The sequence below is a fragment of the Myodes glareolus genome, chromosome 3 (assembly GCF_982192425.1).
Source record: "Myodes glareolus chromosome 3, mMyoGla1.1, whole genome shotgun sequence".
NCBI lineage: Eukaryota > Metazoa > Chordata > Mammalia > Rodentia > Cricetidae > Myodes > Myodes glareolus.
In genome coordinates, this window is record NC_142028.1 from 72008952 (window position 1) to 72036084 (window position 27133).

A 27133-nucleotide genomic window follows, 5' to 3' on the forward strand; every position below is an offset into this window, starting at 1 on the left:
CTTCCCCCTGCTACACAGAGAATGATGCTACACAGGAGGTGATGAGGAAGAAGGCTCCAGCAAAGTGAATGAATCTCATAGACAAAACAGATCACCTGACAAGAGGGGCAAGACTGAAATGATTGCTTGTTTTCCTCCCATATATAATCTGCTGGTTGAAAATGAGGTGTTAGGGGGAAAAAGATGTTAGAGCCTTAGAATGTTAATCTACTATTTTTGGACTGCTGGCTTTCACCATAAAACACAAAGATCCAGCTGGGCAGCAGTGGCGCATGCACCCCAGCACTCGGGAGGCAGAAGAAGGCGGATATCTGTGAGTTCCAGCCTGGTCTACAAGAGCTAGTTCCAGGCTACAGAGAAACCCTGTCTCAAAAAAAGAAAAAACCCACCAAAGATCCGGTGCCTGGCTTTTGCTTGTGTGGCAGGTGGCAGGGACTTACAAATGGGACTTTCCCATCAACTCATGTTCCTGCATATGTATTTCATATTGCTAAACCAACAGGGTCAGTTCACTTTCGCTTCCTGTTTTGTTAGAAGCGCTAAGACTATTTTATTTTATGTGCATTGGTGTTTTGCCTGTATGTATATCTATGTGAGGGTGTCAGATTCCCTGGAGCCGGAGTTACAGACAGTTGTGAGCTGGGAATTGATCTTGGATCCTCTGGAAAAACAGCCAATGTCCTTAATCTTTCCAGCCCCAGGAAGTACTTTAATAACTAAATAATAATGGGGTGCTGGAGCAATGGGGTACTAGCTCAGCTGCAAGTACTAGCTACTCTTGCAGCCCACCAGGGTTCAATTCCTAGCATCCATATGGCAGCTCACAACCATCCTACAGCTCCAGTCCCAGAGGTACAATGTCTTCTGTGGCCCCATGAGCACTGCACGAAGGTGATGCACAGACACACATACAGGCAAAACATATATACACACAAAATAATTTTTATTTTAAAATTAAAAAAATGTTGTACTTCTTGATAATGTCAACCAATTGTTTTCTCTTGCTACATTCTAAAACTCGAAGTTCTGCTAACAGTCAATCAAGCACACCACTGATTTTGCTGGAAGCAAAAATTCCCCCAAAGAACATTTGGTTTGCAAAAGAGTTTGTGATCCTATTATATTGAAATAATTCACACTGTCTGGTGGCTTATACTGATTACTCTCAGGTGGATGAATCTCGGCACAGTTGAGAAATTTGAAACCTTGTTAATCTCAACACATCTTTAGCATTCCAATTTCACCATAATTTACATATATTTTAGTTGAAGCTACAGACTTAGCTCAATTCACTATAAATAATGATTATGCAAATTAGCAAAATTAGTTTTTAGAAACTATTAACTAAATCGTATTTACATTTACTTTTGTTCAGAAAAAAATCTGACTTCACTTTTCAAGTAAATTCAATGTATTAACGGGTCAGTGACCCCATTTCACTGATGAATTCCAAGGCAAAAACGGTAGTGAGTTGTATGAGTGTGGGGGAGTGGGAGAGTGTTGGAGGAGGCGTTTGAAACCAGGTCTTGCTGGGATTTCAGACAGTGGCCACCAAGCTCACCCTGCCTGTTTGGGGTTAGAAATGCTATCCATAGTTGCCTTGTCCCAGGACACACAAGGCAACATGCCCCCTTTGACTGCACTTGGGGAGAATAAGATGAAATGTCTAAATAAAAGTCCTCATCAGTAGTGTAATTTTCACTCTCTCTAATACTCCCGAAGTCAGGACTTACCAAGACAAGCGGTATGACCCAGCTGTAACGCCTTGTTTGGCTAGCTATCTTTTGAACAGCGCTAAATAGAAGAAAGGAAAGTTTTAGAGCTCCACCCATCCTTCCCAGCTACTTCTAGGTAGGATTGGGTCCGCCCTGTTAGTTCCCGCTAAACCTGGTTACCAGGCGGCCTGCACAACACCGGTAAGCACAGCAGTCGACCACCTTTTCTGGGGAAGCCGCCAAAGCACGACAGGCGGCGACCACGCGGACCCTCCCAGGAAGGAGCCCGGAACCTTTGAGTTGGAGTCTCCGGCGTAGAGTCCGGAGGAATGTTTCAAGTGTACCTCCGCTCGGTCTTCGGGCAGGAAGTGAGGAAGGTGGGGCATGTCTTAATTCTAGCAGAAATGAGTAGGCTCTGAGGGAGTAAGGAAGGGGAAGAGTGTCTTTGTGACACTGCTAGCAGCGTTGAGGGGATGGGAGTGTGAAGAGGCTAAGGGACCCATATCGCTGCAACACCGCTGGCACTCTGAGGGACGCGAGTCGGTGTGGCACCGGTGCACGCTGAAGGAGCGGGTGGATTTGGGTGGCCATGGGTATGTGGGCATCGGTGGACACTATGTGGGACTTCCCTGTGGAGAAGCGAATCTTCGGGGCGGTGTTGATCTTTTCCTGGACCGTGTATCTGTGGGAGACCTTTCTAGCACAGCGGCAGGTAAGCATAGCCGGCCCACCTGACCCAGCCCCTGGGCAGCTCTTAGGTTAGCCTGTGCCTCGACCCAAGTCCCTAGAGGTTCTCCCAGGCGTAGCACCAGTCTCTGTACTCCTTAACTCTCAGTGAGCTCCTTAAATTTTCCCAGTGCTGACTGTGACTTTGAGGGGTTCTTGGGACGGCAGGAAGTTGTCTGCACCGTGTAATGGGACCGAAGCCTGTTAGCGTTTCATGAAAGGAAAGCCGTCCTTGGTCAAGCTAGAGCCTGTCTGTGCCTGCATTACAGCACCTTAGGATCCTTGGGCCCAAGCTGGACGCCTTTATCTTTGGTATAAGCTGTCTAAATGAAGTTGCTAAAATTTTAGAGTAACAGCTTGCCATGACATTGATATTGCCTTGCTTATCCACAGGATTAGGAAACATTTTTTTTTTTTTCTGAAAGTGTTTTGTAATCACTCTAAAGGCCTGCACTCTTTTTCAAAATCCTCTTTAGTGCTTATGTGTTTGTAGCCCAATGTGTGTGTGTGTGTGTGTGTGTGTGTGTGTGTGTCCGGTTTTCATTAACACGTCCCCTTTGTTTTTGTTTAAAATTTTGAGTAATGCAGTGGTAAAGCTAACGGTTCCCCGGATATAGCCATAATTAACAGTTTGAAGAAATTTGAACGTTTAAGTGAGATGGACTTTGTAACTGAGGGTTTTATTTTAGTCTCTCACTGCTGGTTGGCTTAATTTAACCCCATTCTCTGACGTCCTTGAGAACCTTTCCCTTTAACTGCTGGACCTGTTTCTTGAGCATTGCAGCCTTTTTTCTTCTGCAGTTTTTTTAATTTACACTGTGTGTGTGTGTGTGTGTGTACAAATTTATTTGTCACGCAAGTGCTCTTCCACTGAGCTACATCGCCAGCCTTCATGAATCTCTTAACTGCAAGTTTTTTATTGTTTGTTTTTTTAATTGTTGTTGCTTGTATTTTTGGTTTTTCAAGACAGGGTTTCTCTATGTAATAGTCTTGGCTGTCCTGGAACTCACTGAGATCTACCTGCCTCTGCCTCCCGAGAACTGGGATTAAAGGTGTGTGCCACCACCACCCAGTTTGTTTGTTTAAAAAAAACCTGTCAACATAGGTTATGCCTCAGTCTCCTCCTTTAGTATGTTCCAAGTGTTAAATTACTATAGGTAGGTACTCAGAGCTCCAGTAGTTCAGGCTTGCATAAGTACCCTTGCCTGAGGCAAACGCATAGCATACAGCGTCCCCAGCAGGCTGAGATGCTGAGCACTCATCTGACAGTTCACTAATATGCCTAGGAACATCTTTGTGAGGTTATTTCTTAATGCCTTCAGGTGGCCTTGTTTGTTTTTGTTGTTGTTGTTAACATATGATAGAAAAAGTATTTGTTTTAAAACCATTGAAGAAGATCTGGTCTATCACACCTTTTGGTATCTATTCCCTGTGTTATGTCCTAGCTAGGACTGGAATTACCTTTTAGAGTTTGACACGGTGAGAAAATTTGTTGTAAAGATTTGATAAGTTTCTGTCACTCTTCTGTTCCTTAATTTGACCTATAGGACCAAATTTAATGATGAGTCATTATTATATCAAAAGTATCTGTTAATGTATGTAATGGTGTAGTGAGCATGCTTGCTTCTCTTTTATCATGCATTGTTTCCTATGTTGTAAGACTTCCATCATACTCAGAATAAGTGGTCCTCTTATGATGCTACAAGTTTGGCAAACTGAAAGTGTGACTACAACCCAGATGGCCGTTCCATGTAGTCACTTGGCCTTGAAATTTTTTTTTTGTCTGCTCTTACTCTCCTGTGACACTTGTTTCAGTAGTCAGGGTCCCTGACTGAATGTGGTCTGCACGTGCCTGTAACAAATTCTACAAGCTTACCTGACAAACTGGTGCTGCAGAACCTTCGTTATTTGGCTACAAATTACTATTGTGTAATAAAAAAATATTTATTGGGCTGGAGAGATGACTCAGAGGTTAAGAGCATTGCCTGCTCTTCCAAAGGTCCTGAGTTCAATTCCCAGCAACCACATGGTGGCTCACAACCATCTGTAATGAGGTCTGGTGCCCTCTTCTGGTCAGCAGGCATACACACAGACAGAATACTGTACATGTAATAAATAAATAAATACTTTAAAAAAATATTTATTAAAGTCTTTTTTTTTAATATTTCAGAGAAGGATATACAAAACAACAACTCATGTACCACCAGAGCTAGAACAGATCATGGATTCAGACACGTTTGAGAAGTCTCGACTGTATCAACTGGATAAAAGTACCTTCAGCTTCTGGTCCGGACTCTATTCAGTGGTGGAAAGCACTGTGAGTGATTTCCTTTCTTGGAGACACAGCTCTTGGGTTGTTCTGTGTTTAGTAATACTTGTCTTTGTTTTTGCATTTTTATGATACAGAGGTTATAATGCATGTAAATCCTAGAATGCCTTCTTAAAGTTTTTATATGTATTTACTTTGACACTGTCTTGGTGTCCTGTTGCTGTGGAGAGACACCTTGACCACAGCAGCTCTTTTTTGTTTTTCAAGACAGACTGGTTTCTCTGTGTTGCCCTGGCTGGAACTTGCTCTGTAGACCAGGCTGGCCTCGAACTCACAGAGATCCTCCTGCTTCTGCCTCCCGAGTGCTGGGATTAAAAGTGTGTGCCACACCACCTGACAACTACAGCAGCTCCTATAAAAGAAAGCATTTAACTGGGGCTTGCTTAAAGTTCCAGAGGTTAATTCATTGTCATCATGGTGGCATGTAGCATGGTACTGGAGAAGTAGCTGAGAGTTCTTCATCCAGATCACAGGCTGCAGGAAGAGAAAATGACACAGGGCCTGACTTGGGCTTTTGAAACCTCAGAGCCCACACTCAGTGACACACTTCCTCCAACAAAGCCACACCCCCTAATTCTTCTCAAGTAGCCCCACTCTGGGATGATTAAGCATTCAGATATATGGGTCTCAGGGCCATTTCTAGGACTCAAGCCTAGAACCTTGAGTAGTCTCCCCTGAGCCATACCCCTGCCGTTGCCTTAATGTTAGTAATGGGTGTGGTGTGAGAGAGGCAGACGCTTCAATTGCTTAGTTAGTTGAAAACAGAATTTGGTAACTGTCACCTGAAGGCCAGATATGAAAAGAACCTTATATTGTATGTTGTCCTTTAACCAGCTGTACAGGTCTACTGCTACCACTGCCGCCTCCTCTGCCTCTTTTTGGTTTGTTTGTTTGAAACAGGTTTTCTCTGTATAATAGTCCTGGCTGTCCTAGAACTCACTTTGTAGACCAGGCTGGCCTCAGACTTGGAGATCTGCCTGCCTCTGCCTCCTGAGTACTGAGATTAAACGCATGCACCACCACCACCAGGCTCTTTCTCTTCTTTCTCTTCCTCCTTTTCCTGCTTTTGCTGAAGATTGAACTAAAAGTCTTTTATAAGCTAAGCTTCTTTGAAGTTCTTTGACTTTATCCCCACATGACCCTGATAAAATGACAGGAAAAGCATTTTCAGTTTTTCTGTGATTGTCACTAGTAAGTAATTGCTGGAAAGACGGCAGTAATTTGGTGGTACTGGTGATCATGGGAATGGTGTGTGTTGTGATAGAAGGTAGGGGTAATACCGTCAGTGTTATGACTTTACAGTGTGCTGAGGCTCACCTCTAAACAGTACTGATGGACTAAAGCTGGTAACAGTACTAGTTATGATTTTCATTTCATAGAGTTTTTAATGTCTGTTATTTGATGTTTATAATACTAAAGTAGAGGAATAGTCATTTTCCCCTTCTGGAAAGAAATGAAGGCTCAGAGAAATTAAATGGCCCATTTAATGGCCAAGTGGGAGAACTGGGTTTGCAGCTTTGCTCTTCTGAGTCTTTAAAATTACACTGAAGAAAGTGTTCTTCCGACCGTGGACCACAGTGTGAATGTGGTTGGATTAAGTTTTGGAAAATTAGGAGCTGCATTTACCATTGGACAAAAACTCCTTATTTTGTATTGACCAAAATTAAAAGATTTGTATGTTTAGAACACAAAGAGAACATTAAGTTTACTCTCCTTCACACACACATACACATACACTGTTTGCACTGGTTCTTTGTATCTGAGAAAAACTAAACAAACCCTGTATAAACCAATCGTGGGGGCTACTTTTCACCTAAGTGTGACAAACAGCCCAGACTCTGTGAGATAGACGTCACCTGGTCTGTCACCTGGTCTCTCACGGATATTCTTAAGAGTCCTTCCTAGAAATGGAGTGGCTAGCACTGTGGCGCTATATCCTGTAATCTAGCTTCTGAAGAGTTGTGGCAGAAAGATTGCTTGAGTCTGAGACTGCCCTGGGCAATACAGCAAGGCTATAGTAAAACACCATCAAGAACTGTTAGGGTTGGAATGGAGAAGACGGAGTAGAAACACTCAGGTTGTGTGTGTAGTGTCCGCAGCCCATTCGCCTGTGTGTGTGAGCAAGTGTAGAGGTCAGAGGCTGACGCTGAGTGTCTTCCGCAGCCTCTTCTCTATCTGATTGCTTGAGACAAGCTCCCTAACTGAACCTATAGATAACTAATTGGGTAGCCTAGATATCTAGCGAGTTCCATGATTTCTTCTGTTTACCTCCCTAGCAGTGGGATTATAGGTTTGAGCCCCATGCCTGGATTTTCATGTGGCTGCTGAGATTCCAAAGTCAGGTCCTCACTAAGCCATCTTCTCTTCTCAGAACTTTCGGTTTTGTTTGTTTTGTTTTGATTGGGGGGTGAGGAGGGATTGGGGTGGTCTCACTATGTAGCCTGGCTATCCTAGAATTTGCTATGTAGACCGTGCTGGCCTTAAATCCTCTTAGCCTATTGAATGTTGGGATTAAAAGAAGTGATCCACTAAACTCAGCTAAACTCAGTTTTTTTTTTCTACTTTAGGTTCTACATATCTCTACACGAACATTTCCATCTCTGTTTTTTTTTTTTTTTTTTTTTTTTTTTGAGACAGGGTTTCTCTGTGTAATCCCAGCTGTGCTGGAACTTGGTCTGTAGACCAGGCTGGCCTTGAACTCACAGAGATCGCTTGCCTCCTGAGTGCTAGGATTAAAAGCTGCCACTCCAGCCTAGCTGCATTTTCATCTCTTTAAGCCTCATTTTCTCCTGAAAAGTAACAAGTAAGAGTTGGAGATGCGGTTCAGTGGTTAATTGTATGTACTGCTTCTCCAGAAGAGCCAATTTTGATTCCCAGTTCCCACACTGGGTGGCTCACAGCTGCCCAAAACTCCAGCTGCAGGGAATCTAGGGACCTCTTTTGGCCTCCATGAGCACTTGGAATTGCATGCACATACCCCTAACACTCCCCCCCCCCCCCACACACAGAGGAAATAAATCTTTGAAAACATAAAATAAAATGAGAGGTGGATAGTCACTAGACTTTTGTAAGGCTGTGGCATGGACTGAGTAGGCAAGGTAATATAAATGAAGCTCTTCATACAGGGCTCAACATGGAACAAGCACTTTGCCACTGGATTTCTTCAGGCATTACTTTAACCTCTCTGTGTTCCAGTTACATTGCTGCCATGTCTGCTTTTAAGACTATTGAAATAATATATATGTCAGAGTACTGGAGTTGTGTCTCTTGCGCTTATTGATTCTTTTCCTAGGACTCCCAGGAGTGTACTCGGAGGATTATTAGCATGGAGAAAGTTTATAGCTCACCATACTTGTTTTTCAGTCCCCAAAGTAAACTAAACAAGGTTTGGAGCAGTGCTTTCCAAGTGTGTTCATGAATCATTCAAAGGCATGTTAAAATACCCCAGGTTTATTTAAAAGCTGGAGGTTTGGTAGTAGCTATTTTCACCTTCTATCAAAGCAGTGTAAGTCCTTGATTCTACAGTAATTGTTAGTATTGGGAGGAAGATTAAGGGAGTGCCATCCTAGGCCAGTCAACAACTGCAGCCTGTGACAGGTAGTGCTGCCAGAACGTATCTTTTAGGAACAAGTTTCTTTTGACCACGATGGAGTTAATTGTAGCAAAGTATTAATGCGTTCACCTGGAGTTACAGGTGTCTGCCAGATTCACCTGCAGACTGTTGGGTCCCAGCCCAGCTTCTGCGGGCTGTGGCCCAAGACTGCATTCCTGACTAACCTCAGGCACTGCTGCTCCTGGCTCTCTTCAGAAGCTTACTTGAGACCTGTGCACATCATTAGAGCTGGTAAAACTCTAAATGACAGCCAGGTGTGGGGATGCACACCTGCAATCACAGCACTGGGGATACTGAGGAAGTGAGTTCTAGTTGTGCCTTGACTGTCTCAGAAACGAAACAAATGTAAAGGATGGGTAGTATGCAGTGTATCTGCGTTTGTAGCGAGATAAGAACACAGGTGCTGTGGACGTGGACTGAAGTGTAGTGTGGGCACTGGAGAGCAGCTACCAATACCAATAAAGCTAACAGTCACCATGGAGAGATCTTTGAAAATACAGTTCTGGCCAGACGTGGCATGCATACCTTTATCCCAGCACTCGGAAGGCAGAAGCAGGCAGCCTGGTCTGTGTGGTGAGTTCTAGGGCAGCCAGGGCTGCATAGTGTTGTGAATGAGAGCAATCTGGAATCCTTTATATATACACTTAAAAGTAGAGAATCTCTGCATTTCATCAATGTATATAAAAATGGAAAGTAGCTTGGAAGAATATTCATAAAATATTATTATTCCCAAGCCCTTCAAGCTGGCTTGTAGATACAGCTTAGAGTTATAGACCTAAAGCCCTGTGTTCCATCCCCGTGGGGGGGGACCCACTTAACAAAACCTAAATGAGGCGACATATTTGAATTCATAGCTATGAGCGTGGTTGATTCTTGATCTTGTGTTTGAGTTCCTATCTGGAGAAAAACACATTGATTCTTGACAAAGTGAGCTCTGCAGCCTCATTGTTAGTAGGACCTGTTGTGGTAATTGGAGTTTCTTTATAAGGTGGTGCCAGTGATCAAATCCAGGGCTTTATTCATGCAAGCACTCTACCAGTATGCAACATCACTAGCTCCAGAAGTTGACTGACTGACTGACTCCATTTCCCCCTTCTCTCGCTTTCTCCCTTCCCCCTTCTCTCTCTCTCTCCCTTCCCCCTTCCTTCCCTCTCTTCCTTCCCATTTCCCTCCCTCTCCTCCTTCCCCTTCCCTCCTTCTCTTCCTTCCCCCTTCCCTCCTCTTTTTCCCCCTCCCTTTCCTCTCTTCTTTTTCCCTTCCCTCCTCTTTTCCCCCTCCCTTTCCTCTCTTCCTTCCCCCTTCCCTCTTTGTCTTCTTTCCCCCTTCCCTCCTTCTTTTTCTTCCCCCTTCCCTCCCTTTCGTCCTTCTCCCTTCCCTCTCTCCCTTTCATTTCTTCCTTCCTTCCCTACAACTGGAGGTTGCACCAGGGCCTCCTGCAGGCTAAGCAGTCACTTCAGTACTAAACTGTATATCTAGCACCCCCTTACTGTTTTCCCAACCCCCCAGGCAGGTCTCACTGTTTCTTGGGCTGGTCTTTAACTCACTTTATAGCCCAGGCAAGTTTTGAACTTGTAATCCTGCCTTAGCTTCCTGGGTAGATGGGATTACAGGCTGCTAATCACACATTGTTTTCATGATTTGAGCTGCTTAGTGGTTTCTGAAGTTCTGGTGATTTGGTGAGTGTAGGTTTACTTATTTGCCCAAGACAGAGTGGTAAGGGCCTACTCCTGAGGCCCTGACTCCTGCCTCAGGACTCATCTTTTCCTACCCAGGGAAGGCCTGCGGATCCTAGTCTGCCCCGCAGTCTGCTCCGTGGGTGGAGCTTCTGTATCAGAGCTGTTTCCTCAGCAGCTGTGTAGGGGGCAGGGGCTCATTCAGACTCAGGAGTTCACACCAACCTGGGCCACATAACAAGATAATGTCTGAAACATCTGCAAGCTAATACTCTTTTTCTGACTGAAAAGGACAGTTTCCTTTCATGGAAAAGATAGTTAAAGCCAGATTGCCTGGCTCACGTGCCGTCGGTTGCTTCTTACCTGTGGGATTTCACTTTTGTAAGCTTAGTTTGTTTGATTGATATATTTTGATTTTAGTCTCTTGACAAAAGTTTTTTTTAATTTTTATAAGGTATTATGGTTAACACATATGATTTTCATTTCTAGAGTACACTGATGTTTTTGATAAATTTAATATTGTTCAGAATAATTAACATATCTGTCACCATAAACAATAGTCGTGTGTGTGTGTGTGATATAAACATTGAAACCTTCTCTTCTACCTATTTTCAAATTCAACTCCTCAAAAACTAGAATCTGTTCCCGCTGTAACCTTGCACTGTTAGTGAATTCCTCCTTAGCCTCACTCCTAGTTTTTATTTTTAATTGTCACATAATAGTTATACACATTTATAGAGTACAGTGTAATTTAGAAAATTTATGCCATGTATGGCAATTGGACCAGTGTATTTAGAATTCCCATTTCCTTAAATATATCTATGCCAGAAACCTTTGGATTTGTGGTTCTTGTGAAACACTTCATAAATTGTTGTAGGCTCAAGTTACTGATTTTCCATGGATGTCTGAATTAACCCCTACTGACTGTTTTGATATCCATTATCTAGCGTGTTTCTAAATCCATTCCTCCCATCCTCTTCCAGGCTCTAGTAACTACTATTTTATTTTCCCCTAGAAGGCTGATTTTTAAAATCTTTAAAAAACTATTTATTTCTTGTTGTTGGTGGTGTGTGTGTGTGTACGTGATTGGAGGTCATACATGTGTGCCACGGTGTGCATGTGGAGGTGAGTCAATTCTCTTTCATCTTTTATACTGATTCCAGAGAGGTCATCAGACTATGTGGCAAGTGTCTTTACCTGCTCAGCCACCTCTTTGGCCCTAGATTATTATATTTTTTAAACTTCCAAAAGTGAGTGAGATTCCTGGACTTGCCTTTTAAACAGGCTTTTTGAAATGTAATTCACGCTGGACAATAGTGGCGCATACATTTAATCCCAGGACTCAGGAAGAAAGGCAGGTGAATCTCTGTAAGTTCAAGGCCAGCCTGGTCTACAAAAGCCAGTTTCAGGACAGCTAGGGCTGTTACACAGAGAACCCTTCTCGAGAAACAACAACAACAAAAAATTGTAGTTCACATACCATACAGTTTACCCATATACAGTGTATAGGCAAAAATAGCTCAGTAGTCTAAACTTAGTGTCTCAGTAGTTGGTATTCTTCTAAATACATATTTTATTCTAAATGGGTTAGTCTCTCACTTTTTCTGTAACATTTATTTCCCCTTTCATTTTTCCTTATAACTACACTCTTTTATACGGTAGTTTCTAAAACTGTTTAAATGTGACCCCAATCTGCTTTGTTTTACAGCTTATTCTTCTCTTTGGAGGAATCCCTTACCTTTGGAGGCTTTCTGGACGGGTCTGTGGATCTGCTGGCTTCGGCCCAGAGTATGAGGTATGTGATTTCTTTGCCCAGATTGGTCAGTCTTTATTTTGCTTGGTAAGCTTTACGCTAAGTTGCCTTTTTGACTCCTACCGTCATTAGACTTGCCTCTCAGTCCCAGCAGTCTTTGTGCATGTATTAGCATAATGCCAGTAGTTAGGGTACTTTTCTGTTGCCATGACAAAGAACTACAACCAAAGCAGCTTGTAAAAGAAAGCTCTCTGAAATGGTGAGTCCATACTATCATGCCAGGGACATGGCAGCAGGCAGGCATGGTGCTGGGGCAGTAGCTGAGAGCTTACATCTGATCCACAGACAGAGGCAGTGACACACTTCCTCCAGCAAGGCCACACCTTGTAATCTTTACCAAACAGTTTCACCAACTAGGGACCAACATTCAAGTACCGCACCTATGGGTGAACATATCCCTCAGCTACCACAGCTAGTTACTAGAACTCCAGAATTCTGAGGGCTTTTCAGCTTATTTCCCAGTCAAGTAATAGCTTATCTGAGTATTTTCAGTTAGCAGGTGGCTTTGTTCTGTGTGGCTAGGTAGCGAGTCAGCTTGTATTTGTTTTATGGGTTTGTCATCCAGTGCCTAATGACAGTGGGAAGAACATGCCCTCTTTAATTTCTGTAATGCTAAGGTTTTATCATACATTCACATTATATGGTGAGTAGTCATTTGATCTTACCCAGACGGAAGGGCACTGGAAAATGTAGTCTTGATTAGGCTGCTGCTTCTTAGGAACAACCCTGTTGCAGTGACGGGGTACGTACCATTAATTCAGTAGGACTCAAACTTAGCAGATTCTTTTGTGGCATACATAGTAAGCAGATGCTTCAGATTAAGACAGAACATCTATCTCCTTAAGTGAACTCTCCATCTGTAATAGATGCTGCAACCCTGCTTTCTGAGTTTCTCCTGGAAGCTGCCGAGTTAGTTACCTCCTTCCTGACTGTATTGAAAATCATGGACCTCCTGTGTAAATAGGTACTCTTGGCTTTAACTCTGTGTAGGCAGAGTTTCTCCGTATCTCAGCAGTTGCTTCCCAGATCACCACTCAGAGACTTATTAATTACAGATGTTCAGCCAGTAGCTCAGGATTATTACTGACTAGTTCTTACAACTTAAATTAGCTCATCTGTTCATCTGTGTGCGGCCACGTGGCTTGTGACTGTTACCTCTCCTCATGCACATCTTGCTTGTTCTCCGTTTCTTGGCATCTTCTGACTCTACCCTTCTTTCCAGCATTCTCTCTACCCCAAAAATTCTGCCTGGCTATTGGCCAATATATTTTTTATTAATAATAAGAGCAATACATATTTACAGTGTACAAAGATTGTTCCACCGCAGCTCTGCTCATCCTGTGCCCTTTTCCATATACCATTTTCTAAGGCAACAGGATTCGTGTGTGTGTGTGTGTGTGTGTGTGTGTGTGTGTGTGTGTGTGTGTGAGAGAGAGAGAGAGAGAGAGAGAGAGAGAGAGAGAGAGAGAGAGAGTTAGAGAACAGCTAGCAGGAGTCAGTTCTCCCTTCCATCATATGGGCTCTAGGACTGAACTGAGCCAGTCAGGCTTGGTGGCAGACCTCCTTACCCACTGCGTTGTCTTGCAGGCTCAGAGTAGAGTAAACACAGCTTCCATATGTGCCAGTAAGAAATACTCTTCTCTCACTACGTAAGGCAGTGCAGCTCATATGCTGGAGACATCCACTGGGCATGTGCAACTAATGGCTTCTCTCCCCTTCAGCCCTGACAAAGAAAAGTGACTTTCTTCTCCCTTAGCAGACATTAACGACCATTACTTCCTCAGCTAGGATGAGTTTTGCATTTAATAATGACTTTGTATTCTTTTCATATTGTTCATATAGCAAGGCCTTTGTTCTTTTGTGACTGCATGATGCCAGAGTCCTCACTTTGTGTAGTTCTGATATGTACAAGTGTAAGTTACCACAGTTTGGTTGGAACACCGCCTCTTCAACACTGTGGCTCAAATTTCAGTTACCATGGTGTATTATGTGAATAGTTACATAAACTGCAGAGCTCCCTCTTAGCTGTTCAGCATACACACCACAGGATAAGTGGTAATCAGGACCAGTCAGATCAATATTTTCATCAATCTAAGTGACTGGTTGCTGCACATCTGTTATTCAGTTATTCAAATGTGATGTCTCATTCTCTTCCAGCTAAAAACACAAACACATTTATAAAAATGGGTCCTTGATCTGGGTGCAGTGGTGCGTGCCTGTGGTCTCAGTTATATGGGAGGCTGAGGCTGGAGAATTGCTTGAGTCCAGGCATTCAAGACAAGACTGGATAGCATAGTGTTTGTGTGTGTCTGCGCATCTGTCTGTGTGCCTGTATGTGTCTGTGTGTGAGAGAGAGAAAGAGACACAGACAGAGACAGAGAGATCTAGATTGAAAGATGAAGTTGGCTGACAAAAATGAAAGAGCAACAAAGAAATGAAAACTGATCACACTGGAAATGAGGTTCGGATCTGCCTCAATGGACCGTATTACAGAGAGGGCTGCGGACTGTGGGGGTGCCAGCCTGTTACTGTCAGACACGGGTGATCCACATCAGGAGAACTGTATGGTGGCCACCTGGCTGACATAAATGAAGGCCATGGTTGTGATAAAAGGATGGAGTTATCCAGAACTAGAGGACCTTTAGGGGTATGTCACACTGAAGTTCAAACGCTACAGCATTCAAATGCTGGTCTTACCTTAGCTGTATGACGTCTCTCCAGGGGCAGCTGTCCATGCTAGAAGATCACAGGAGAAGCTGAGCATCATTTAAATTCCCTTCAGATCATCAAAAGAGAAACTAAAAGAGAAGCTGGTCCTGAATGTTTTCCAGTATTTTATTTTATTTTTTTCTATTTTATGTGTATTGGGCTTTGCTTATACATACGTCTGTGTGAAGATATCAGATCCCCTGGGACTGGAATTACAAACAGTTGTGAGTTGCTGTGTGGGTGCTGGGAATTGATCTTGAATCCTCTGGAAGAGCAGGCAGTGCTCTTAACTGCCCTTCTCCAGTGTTTTAAAATAAGAAGATATCAAAATTAGTTTTTATTTTCTTCTACTTCCCTACATATTAAGAACTGATAGTAGCCGGGCGGTGGTTGTGCACGCCTTTAATCTCAGCTCTTGGGAGGCAGAGGTAAGCGGATCTCTGTGAATTTGAGGCCAACCGGTCTACAAGAGCTAGTTCCCAGACAGGCTCCCCCCCAAAAAAACTTCAGTTCCAGGGGATCACATGTCTTCTTCTGACCTTTTCAATCACCAGATATGCACATAGCACATATATATATGCAAAACTCCCATATACATAAAAGAATTTTAAAAATTATTTCATGTATCTTATGGAATCAATGGAAAAGTTGGGCTATAAAGCAATAGTAACTAAGTCATGAGTGTCATCCTTAATCATAACTAAAGATGAGTATTATCATTGTCCTGGAGATGAGCCCTTTTTTTTTTGGTTTTTCAAAACAGGATTTCTCTGTGGATGTCCTAGAACTTGCTCTCACTCCGTAGACCAGGCTGGCCTCAAACTTACAGAGAGCTGTCTGCCTCTTCCTCCCGTGTTATGGGGTTTAAATTGTGCACACACCACTGCCTGGGTTTTTGTTTGTTGTTTGTAATGATTATTTTTATTAATTAATTTCTTTCTTTTATTTTTAACTCTTTATTTATTCTTTGTAGATTTTACATCATGCATCCTGACCCCACTCATCTCCCTGCCCCCTCACCTCCACTCTCTGCTCTTGTGACCTCCCTGCCAAAACAAAGCAAAAATTAAAAGTATAGCCTTAAAACAAAACAGAACAAAAATGCAAAGAAAAGCTTGACATGGAAGCTGTAGCATAGCCCAGTGAGTCACACGGTGTACCCCTGAGTCCATACATCTTTACTTGTAAATGTTCTTTGCAGTGGATTGTTGGTCTGGCTTGAGGCCTCTGACTTCAGCTGCTCTATTGATACTGGGACTCCTCTTGGATATCCTGTTGTTGTCCTGTATCTTGGGGATTCTGTAGCTTTGGCTCTGCAGATCTGGACCCTTCCCATGCTCCAGCAGTTTATAGATTTGGTGGATGCGGAGGTGGGCTAACTCATAAACCCGGGACTGAGTCTGGGTAGTAGCTGGGTTGGTCAGCCTGCCAGCTTTCCCTCAGATGCAATTTTTCTTATGTAGAGTGATGTGTATCTTCATTTATTTATTTATTGAATCAGGGTCTCACTATGTAGCCCTGGCTGGCCTGAAACTGTCAACCAGTCTGTCTTCAAATTCATAGATCCTCCTGCCTCTCCCTCCTGAATGCTGACATTAAAGGAGTGCATCACCATTCCTGATCCAGGTACATATTATCCTTTGCATATATTCTACATTAATTAAAAAAAATAATGCATTCTAAAATGCCAAAAGTGGTTTTTATGTCCTGAGAAGCTGGCCATAAGAAAAGTCAGTAATGTACAGAACTTCTTGTGTAATTAAAAATATTCTTTTGTTTGTTTGTTTTTGAGACAGGATTTCTCTGTAGCTTTGGAGCCTGTCTTGGAATTAACCTCTTGTAGATCAGGCTGGCCTCAAACTTACAGAGATCTGCCTGCCTCTGCCTCCCTAGTGCTGGGATTAAAGGCATGCGCCACTACTGCCTGGCTTAAAAATATTTTCTATAGTTAAAAAATGAAGCCAGTTATAATAGTTTACAATGTGCGCATTTATACCTGTAATCCCAGCACTGAGTAGGCTGAGGCAGGAAGATTGTGAATTTGGGTACTGTTAGGAATATTTCCTAACTGATCCTCTCCAGTGCAAAGAACTCTAATCAAACCAGATTAGACCAAATCAAAAATGCCCACATTTAATGGATGCTGTGCCAGGAATCTGGCAGGGGGTTGGGGGGAGCACGGGGACGACAGGGAGAGCACACACAAAACCCAAAACCACATGTTCCTTTTTCCAGCACAAGCCTAAATACCCTGTGGGAGTGGTCAGCGCTTGGCAGACTGGGAGTTGGACTTCAAAGTGCTTGGCAGGCTGGGAATTGGAGTTCAAGTGCTTGGCAATTCCCAGGCCAGGGACTGGGGTGACACTTTCAACTCAATATTACATTCCAGACTCTTTGAATATGGGGGTGTTAGAGGGCTGGGGTCTCACTTTTGACCAAACAGGCACATAATAAGATCCCTGTCTCAAAAAAAAAAAAAAAAAAAAGAGAGAGAGAGAGAGAGAGACAAAGAGGAGAGTTGGAGAATCACAGTTTGCTCTAGGTGTAGGCAGCATGTTTCTTTCAGAACTTCCTGGTGTCCCAAACTTCCAGCAAAGAATCTCACACCTAGTGTCCTGTTTTTGTGCAGTGAGATAAGGCCTGGTCTTTCTCAGCAAGTGATGAACCTCCTTGACTCAGAGTACTCCAGAGTTCTGCTCCATGTTGTGAATAGATAGGTTGGGCTGAGCTGGTTCCCGTCATGTGCAACTCTATGTCCTAGAACCCTTGAGCACTGCCTTCTTGAAACAGTTTTTCCTCATCGCCCAGGTTCCTGGAATGTGGAAACAGAAGAAAGCTGCCGCTGTCCGTATACTCTGCAGGTTTCTCCAGGGGTGACTTCTGTACCCCACTGCCTTTCTCATCGGAAATGTTTCCCTTGACTCCATTCCTCTCCCAGGTTCTAGCTCGTACTTGCCTTTTGGGAGTAAAGCAGCCCTGGAAAGAAATGTAATGAAAGTTAGAAAAGAGAAATGGGAAAATTTATAAGAAATTAAAGGGAAATTGGGTAATTCTTGGCTTTGGATCTAACAGTTTTTTTTAAAGGTGATTAAAGTAATTATTGGGACTAATTTTCTCTATTGGAATTTAGCATTTTACAAAAACTTGAACACACTATGCCTGGTCTAGCTCCTTCTGTCCTTGTTAGGGTTTCTGTTCCTCTGAAGAGACGCCATAATCACTGCAGCTCTTATAATGGAAAACATTTAATTAGGTGGCTTACAGTAGTTGAAATGTTTAGTTCATTATCATCATGGTGGGGCATGGTGGCATGCAGGCATACATGATGCTGAAAAAAAAAAAGGAGTTGAGAGTCCTACATCTTGATCTGCATGCAACAGGAAATGAACTGAGACACTGGGTGTCACTTGAGCATATATGAGACTTCAAAGCCCCGCCCAACAGTGATGCACTTCCTTCAACAAGACCATACCTAGAAAAAAGCCACATCTCCTAATAGTGCCACTCCCTAGAAACTTATAGGGACCAATTACATTCAAACTGCCATTTTTTCCCTCCCTCCCTCCCTCCCTCCCTCCCTCCCTTCCTCCCTCCTTCCCTCCCTTCCTCCTTTTCTCCTTCCCTCCCTCCAACCTTCTTCCTTCCCTGAAACAGGTGTCACCTAAACTGACTCCAAACTCAAATCTGCCTACCTTTCTGTCTCCCAGTGAGTGTCGGGCCTGCTTTCTGTTCTGTTCTGAGTCCACCGAATGCTGACCAGGTCGGTCATCTCAGCATCACACTCGTTTCACACTGCGCTTCTCTCTCTGGACTTTTGCAAATTGCTTGAAATTTCTTCTCCTTTCAAGTGTTGTTTCTCTCTTCCCCTCAGTGAGCTCAAAGCTGCACCAACTCTTTAAATGTTTCTTAAATTCAGCTAAGTGTGGTGGCTCATACCTTTATTCCCAACCCTGGGGAGGCAGAGGCAGTGGATTTTTGTGAATTGGAAGCTATCCTGGTCTTCACAGTCAGGGAGTCCTGGGTCAGCCAAAGCTACATGGTGAGATCCTGCTTCAAAACATACAACAAAACCAAGAATAAATGTTCCTTGAATCCAACTAGCAACTCTCTTTTCTGAATACTACCAACCATTATGTCCCTTGACTTAAGGTGGCTTTCAAGTGATGCCTCTTCTTCCAGGTAAACATTTCCCAAGGGCAGGATGCCATTGCAGGCCTGTTCCCCACAGGATCAAGTATATTGTTTGGGATACAGTAAGCACACATTGCATACTTGCTGATTTTTTAATTTTTTTTTCTTGTGCTCAGATCATTCAGTCTTTGGTGTTCCTTCTGTTGGCCACACTCTACAGTGCACTGACTGGCTTGCCGTGGAGTCTCTATAATACTTTTGTGATAGAAGAAAAACATGGCTTCAATCACCAGGTATAATAGAAATTATCAGGGTTTTTAAGATTTTCTATGCATTGGTCCTATGGTGGCAGTAATTTAGGTGTGGTTTGCTATTTAGAGCATGAATCAACTGAGGAAAAAGAAACCACAGATATGGTAAAGACCTTAGTTTAAGGTCTTGATAGAGGGCTGGAGAGACGGCTCAGAGGTTAAGAGCACTGGCTGCTCTTCCAGAGGTCCTGAGTTCAATTCCCAGCAACCACATGGTGGCTCACAACCATCTGTAATGAGATCTGGTGCCCTCTTCTGGGGTGTGTGTGTGTGTGTGTGTGTGTGTAATAAAATAACGAAATTTTTAAAAGGTCTTGGTAGAAACTGAACACAAGCGTTTAGTGCTTTTCAGCTAATATTAATTACATAATTTTAAACTGTGAAATGCAAGAGTTTTGCTTATTCTCCTAGCCGTCCCAGTGTCCTCTAATACTTGCTGACCTTAACATTGCTTTACTGAGGTGCTTTGTGTCCTCTTAGAAGTATTTAAAAAGCAAACTAATTCTGCAGTTAATAGTGGCAGTATTTTCTTTTTTTCAGACTTTGAAGTTTTTTCTGAAAGACACAATCAAAAAATTTACTGTGACTCAGTGTATTTTATTGCCTGTGTCATCTCTTCTACTTTACATTATTAAAATTGGAGGTGATTACTTTTTTATTTATGCCTGGTTGTTCACATTAATTGTTTCTCTGGTAAGTAAACTCTTTATTTTATTCATTTATTTGAGAATTTCCTATATGAGTTGTCTCAGGGTTTCTATTGCTGTGAAGAGACATGACCATAGCAACTCTTATAAAGGAAAACATTTAATTAGGTGGGTTACAGTAGTTCAGAGGTTTAATTCATTACCATCATGATGTGCAGGCAGATATGGTTTTACATCTGAGAGTTTTATATCTTGATATGCAGGCAACAGGAAGTGGTCTGAGACACTGGGCTCGGCTTGAGCATATATGAGACTTCAGAGCCCACCCCCACAGTGGCACACTTCCTTGAACAAGGCCAATACCTACTCCAACAAAGCCATACCTCCTAATAATGCCACTCTCTGGGAGCTTATGGGGACCAGTTACATTCAAACTACCACAGTGTATTGTATTTACATTGTTCCCCTCCCTCTCCAATTCTTATGTCCCTCTGACTCCCTCTCAAACTCATGGACTCTTATTCTTTAATTATTTCATTTTCTTCTGCAAAAATTCCTTGAGATTACTAAAACTAAATTTAGTTTTTGTTGTCACGTAAGTAGTTCCTAAGAAAAGGTTACAGTGGGGCTGAAGAGATGGCTCAGGGGTTAAGAGCGCTGACTGCTCTTCCAGAGGTCCTGAGTTCAATTCCCAGCAACCACATGGAGGCTCACAGCCATCTATAATGAGATCTGGTGCCCTCTTCTGTTATGCAGGCATACATGGAAGGGAATTGTATACATAATAAATAAATCCTAAAAAAAAAAAAAGGTTACAGTGTAACCAACTGCTCATGTACATATTCCTCTCAGTTCCTGCTTTGGGATATAAAGATAGGAGAACTGATCGAATATAGATTTTCTTCTCTTTTTGCTGACTCTTATATTTGCTGGGGAAATCCAGAAGTGCCATGTGCCATTTTAAGCAAAGTAAGTAAGAGTGTGTATTATAGCTGCCTTGTAGTGCCAGGACTCCCCAAGAAAGGCCTATTGATTGGTCCCAGCTCTCTTAGTCAGGGTGAGTAGCATTGTTTTTATAAGGTTAACTCAACTTGCTTATTGTTCTATCACACTGTTCCTTTGATTTAATTTGCTAAACAGACATGGCCCCAGGTTTTGGTTGGATGAGTGATGATTGTATCAAATAATTGAAGTTTTTAATAATGGGCAGTTTTTCTGACTTACTTTCCAGGTTCTGGTCACAATTTATGCAGATTACATTGCCCCTTTGTTTGACAAATTTACACCTCTTCCTGAGGGAAAGCTAAAACAAGAGATTGAAGTGATGGCAAAGAGTATTGACTTCCCTCTGACAAAGGTGTATGTTGTTGAAGGTAAGCGCCCTGACATGAGAAGGTTTAATGGGTGGTTTGTTTTGAGCACTTTATTCTTAAATCAGCCTTTATTGTTTGTTTGTTTTCAATTTGTTGCTTAAAAAATAGGATAAGATTTTACATTTGGCTTTTTAAGATTTATAGGAACTGAACAAGAGAGACGCTCAGCAGTTAAGAACCCTGGATGTTCTTCCAGAGGGGCTGAGTTTGGTTCCAGTACCTACACAGTGGCTCACAACTGCCTGTAACATAAATTTTAAAAAATGAAATAAAAATAAAGAAAAAGGTTTATAAGAACTTATAACATTTTCCAGGGTAGACACTGGTAGCCTGATGCCAAATCCTGTTCCTGCACCAGCTCTGTTTGGTCAGTTATACAGCACTGTCCTTAGTCTTTGGCCAAAGCCTTTTTCCTGTCTCATACTGTGCTGTGTAGTAGACCAGTCTTTCACCCCACTGTTTGCCTGGCTCCTTTGGGTAACTGAGTTGGACTCTTGGATGGTCAGCCATGTAGCTCTAGTTTAGGGGTTCTAAAACAAAACCAATGTTCTTGATTTTGTTTCCCCTAGCAGAACATCAGTGCGCCAGAGGACTCTGCCTGAGGTACCGTCAGGCCCCTCACTTCAGTTAACAGCTTTTCTGATTGCCTCGGAGTTAGGCCACCTGTTAGTTTTCATAAGCCTGCTTACATTTCACTGGGTGGTGGTGGCAGCGCATGGCTTTAATCCTCTGAGTTCCAGGCTAGCCTGGTCTACAGAGTGAGCTCCAGGACAGCTAGGACTATGCAGAGAAACCAAAGGGGAGGGAAAATGACTGCTTACATTTCTAGGAGGCCTACAAAGTTTAGAGGAGAGCTATTATATGTGTCAGAATCTATAAATTAAGATCTGTCTAAAATACATATAGCTGATGCTGCCTCAGCAGCCTACTATCCATGGATCTTGAACAAACCACTCCCTCTCTCTGGCTTTCAGCGGTGCTTCCTCTGCACTGTAGTTCTCTGAAAACTCAGTCTATCCGCTGTTCAGAGCTTTGTGGTCTACATTGTCTCCTTCAGTTCTGCATGGCAGAAGTAGCCACAGACAGGCCACGTGAACCTGGCTTGTTCACATGCAAGCAAGCAACACCTGCATTTGGTCTGAAGCCATAGTTTTCTGGTGCTTATTATAAACTAAAACATCATCAATGTGAAGCAATTGCAAAGTGAAGGGGGAAGAAAGGCGGCTGTAACTAGAATGAGCAGTGGCCTCTGCCAATCAGAGTAAAAAGTTTGTTTTTTTGTTGATGATTGAGACAGCCCATGTAGCCCAAGCCAACTTCAGAATTACTGTACATGTGCACACATATGTGCAACTATTCACACGAACATACATTTTTTAAAAAGTAGAAGGGATTGAAGAGGTAGCTTAGCAGTTAAGGATACTTGTTGCTCTACCAGAGGATCCAAATTCAATTCCCAGCACCTACATGGTGACTCCCAAATATCAATAACTCCAGTTCCAAGGGATCTAACACCCTCTTCTTGCCTCTTGGCACCAGGCACACATAGGGTGTACACCCATACAAATACAATAGAAATAAATCTAAAAACAGATTTAAATAAGATTTTAGTTTGTTTGTTTTGTTCTAAAGTAGAGCCCTAAAATCTCTCACTGGCAACTGTGAATGAATTCTTGACAGCTTTGCTTCCCTGTGTGATTCTCTTGGCTATTCAGAATTTCCAGGGCTGCATCTCACTCACTAAGCTGTTGCATGGGGCTAGCTGCAGGAATTGCTGAGGAAGCAAATACCTGACTTTTAGGTTTCCCAAATGAGAAGCAAACTCACAGAAGACCTTCACTGTGCGAAATTCCCTGAACTCTGAAAGAAGATTTCAGTAACAAATGGAAAAAAGCACAGATAAAAATATAAACATCTAGGGACTGGAGAGGTGGCTCAGCAGTTAAGAGCACTTGCTCTTCTGGAGGCCCTGAGTTTGGATCCCAGCACCCTTATTGGGTGGCTCACAACCACCTGTAACTCTAGCTCGAGGGGATCCTTTGCCCACTTTTGGCCTCTGCAGGCACTTAAACACACACACACACACACACACACACACACACACACACACTTTTTTTAATCTTTAAAATCAACAAATAAAAAAGAGAGATGGCCCAGTGAATAAAGGACTTGCTGCCAAGCCCAAGGACTGAACTGATGCCCTAGAACCCACCTGGTAGAACGAACTTTCTGACCTCCACACATGAGCTGTGGTACATGTATAAATACACACAAAAAGTAAATGAGCAGGGAGCTGGAGAGTTAGTTGGTCAGCATTTTACAGTGTTTGCTTTGAAATCATGAGAAGCAGAATTTGATCTGAGTGCCCCTCTAGCAAGTGGGAAGTCCTACAAACACCTGTGTCTGCAGCTCCGGGTTCTAATACCCTCAGCTGGTCTCCGAACCCACCACCACCACACACATACATTAATGAATTAAAATGTAAAATTCCTTAAAGAATTCAAGCATAGTTGAGATCTGTCCAGGCTTCTGTAGCTAGAAACCCTCATATGGTAATTGGGTTGGTGGTTTTTTGTTTGTTTGTTTTTTTCTGTTTTGTTTTTTGAGACAGGGTTTCTTTGTAGTTTTGGAGCCTATCCTGGAACTCACTCTGCATACCAGGCTGGCCTTGACCTCACAAAGCTGTGCCTACCTCGCCTCCTGAGTGTTGGGATTAAAGGCTTTCACCACCACACCCGGTGGTGATTGGTTTTGCTTTGCACACGTGACTAGTTCCCAGGGCTGTGGGAAGGGACAGCAGGACAGACAGCAGAACACGTGAAAGCCCTGATCATCCCAGGTAATAGCTTATAAGTGAGTGTGGGCTGGACGTGTTCATGTTCATAGGAGCTGGCCGCATCGAGAAGCAGGCAGAGCCATCTAGCCTAAAAAGTAATCCTAAAGGAAATTGCTTAAAGTGAGATTCCAAAGATCTTAAATGGGAATTTTGAAGTTTTGTCCATAGTGTCCATCATGATTCAGGCTGAGGCAGAAGAAGTCGAAGGAGGCTGAAACAATACCAGGGTTTGTTTGTTTGTTTTTTTTTAAGGACTGTCATGAAGAGAAATCTTGCATTTAAGTGTAGGGAAAACTAAGGTGGCCCCTTGTTGGGCAAAAGAAGAAATCATAACTTGTAAATTTCTTTTCTTTCAAAAAAATTTATGGGTTTTGTTTTTTTGGATTTATTTATTTTTATTTTATGTGTATGAATGTTTTGTTTGAATGAATGTTTGTTTACCACATGTATGCCTGGTGCCCATGGAAATCAGAAGAGGGCATTGGATCCCTGTATCCATTGAAACTCGAGTTATAGGTGGCTGTGAGTCACCCTGTGGTGCTGGGAGTTGGCCCTTGGTCCTCTGCAAGAACACATGCTCCAGGCTGTGGTAGCGCACACCTTTAATCCCAGCCCTTGGGAGGCAGAGGCAGGTGGACCTCTGTGAGTTCGAGGCCAGCCTGGTCTACAAGAGCTAGTTCCAGGACAGGCTTCAAAGCTACAGAGAAACCCTGTCTCGAAAAAAACAAAACAAAAAAAACCCCACATGCTCCTAACCACTGAGCTATCTCTCCAGCCCTATGAATTTCCTTAATAAAAATGCATTTGTTTTAAATAATTGTGTTATTGTAAACTCTTTAGGTGGGAAACGTCAGCATATTTTTGGTTTAGAGTTTAGTGTTTTCTATAGAGGAAATAAAAATTAAATTTAGCAACTAAAAAAAAAAACTGTAGACTTCTGATATAGACATGTCACACAGGTGGCTGCTTATACAATCCTGGAGTTTCAGGGAGAAGCTGGTCCTCAGAACATAGGTATGGAATTCCCTGGCACATGTCTGGTGTGCCAAAGATGCAGGCAACACCAGGTTCAGAATTGGCAGGGAGGAACGGAAAGCAGTGAGGTTAAGTGTTCAGAAGGATGTGTTCATCTGTGTCCGGTGCTGCCCAGAATCCAGTGGACAGCAAAGTGTGAAGACACAGGTGCAGTACCTTTCATTCGCACGGAATTTTTATTCTCATGCATTGCTTCGCTATTTTACTGGTATTATTTAATCCAGTCAGTAAACAAGCATTATTAAATATAAGCTACTTGCCAGGCACAAAATGTTTACAGAAATGTTTGTACAAAATAGTACAAAAACTCCTAAACTTTAATTATATATGGATTCCCTGGGAAGCTTGTTAAAGACAGCTTCCTGACCTCCACCCTAGAGACTCTGACTCGGTAGGTGTTCCCAGTTGTCTGTGAGTTTGATGTGGCTATTCCTTGGACCATAGTTGAAGAAGTCTGGACCAATGGGAACTATTGAGACCTTGGTTTTATTTGTCTGTATATGATCTGACCACCCACATTAATAGCTTTAGATGGCATCTAAAGTTTTGAACTAATTACGTTACAAGATGAGGGTTGGGGATATGACTCAGTAGACGCTTGATTAGCAAGCATGAAGCCCTAGACTCCTTCCTCATTAATAAAAGAAAAGAAATATGAGGAGCTTGAGAGAAGGCTAGGCAGTTAAAGGTGTCTATTGTTCTTGAAGTGGAACTGAGATTGATTCTCAGAACCTACGATGGGTGGCCCACAACTGTAACTCCAACTCCAAGGGATCCAATGCCTTCTTCTGGCCTTGCAGGCACCCATACCATACACATATGTATACATACACACACACACACACACACACACACTTAAAAAGAAAATAGTATGAGAATGATAACAACGTTTGCCACAGTACTGACAAAATAGGGCCATATGTTTTCTCTTAACTTCCAGGTAACTACCCAAAAACGATATTACAGTGCAATAAATAATAATAACCACTATTTATCAAGGCTTTACTATATTCTAAACATACTGCCAAGTGTGTTATTTTTGAAATATGAGTAGATGCATGGCCAGGAGAGTGATTCAGTTTGTAGAATGCTTGTCTCGCATGCGAAGGCCCAGGATTTTATGCCCAGCACCACATAAACCTTATGTTGTGCCCACACCCTTAAACCCAGCACTTGGAAGGTAGAAGCACAAGGATCAAAAGTTCAACATCATAGATAGCACTGGAGAACAGTCTGGGATACATAAGCCCCCAGTAAATTTTTTAAAATTATGTATATGTGTGTGTGTCTGGTTATGGGAGATCAGAACTAGTACCAGAATTCCTTGAGCTGGAGTTACATGTGGTTGTGAGCCACCTGCTGTGGTGCTAGGAACTGAATTTAGATCTCTGCAAGAACAGAAATGGCTTTGAAATAAGTCATCTCCCCAACCCCTCCACCATGACTTCTCTTGGCCTCTGCCAGCCCATCCACACAGGTGGCATCCCTAAACAAACACACATGTCTAAATAAAAATAAATCTTTTTAAAAAATAGAAATGATGGAATGGAGAGGTGACTCAGCAGTTAAGAACACTGCTCTCCAGAGGTCCCCAGCTCAATTCCCAGCACCCAGGTAACAGCTCACAACTGTCTAACTTCAGTTGCAGGGGATTGATACCCTCATTCAGACCCACATGCAGACAAAACATCAAAATGAAAATAAATAATTAAAAATAGAAGTGAATAGATGCAAAATTCATATTTTCTTTAAGAAACTTAGTTTTCAAGAGAAATAATTATTTTGTCATTTTTTCATTTAAATAATATATATAAATAATAGTAGTATTTAATGTTGGTCAAGGTATGTTGTTATAATATCTTATGAGGCACATTTTAGCCTTGCTTCACAGACAGGAAACTAGAGCTTTAAAACAGTTCCTAGATTTTCACAGCTTGTACACACCAAAGCCAGGAGTTGAGCTCAGAGTGCTCTTAGCTACTTTATTCAAATTACTACACAATGAAGAACATTTGGAAACTTCAGAAGTACATAAAGAAGAAAGTGGTACCAACCACAGTTCGGGTACTCTCAGCCTCTGTTGAAAGTTTAGGTGTGTTCCTTCCAGTCTCCCAGAGGCTTTTCTGCTAATAGATGTCTGCTTTCTAAAAAGCCCTGGAACAGAGACAGATGACGCCCATACTTCTGGGTCCCCATGAACTACACTTCCTTACTGTGGTGTT

At 42.5% G+C, this 27133-nt stretch overlaps 1 protein-coding gene across 1 annotated transcript in view; it reads left to right on the forward strand.

Moving 5' to 3' along the window:
* Positions 1-2098: 2098 nt before the first annotated feature.
* Positions 2099-27133, forward strand: part of Zmpste24 (zinc metallopeptidase STE24) — a 40739-nt gene continuing 15704 nt past the window's right edge. Inside the window, exons 1-6 of the mRNA XM_048434535.3 lie at positions 2099-2427; positions 4612-4758; positions 11765-11851; positions 18886-19002; positions 19561-19713; positions 20899-21040. Coding sequence (XP_048290492.3) covers positions 2305-2427; positions 4612-4758; positions 11765-11851; positions 18886-19002; positions 19561-19713; positions 20899-21040 — 769 coding nt within the window. The 5' untranslated portion in view covers positions 2099-2304. The remainder of the gene's footprint in view (positions 2428-4611; positions 4759-11764; positions 11852-18885; positions 19003-19560; positions 19714-20898; positions 21041-27133) is intronic.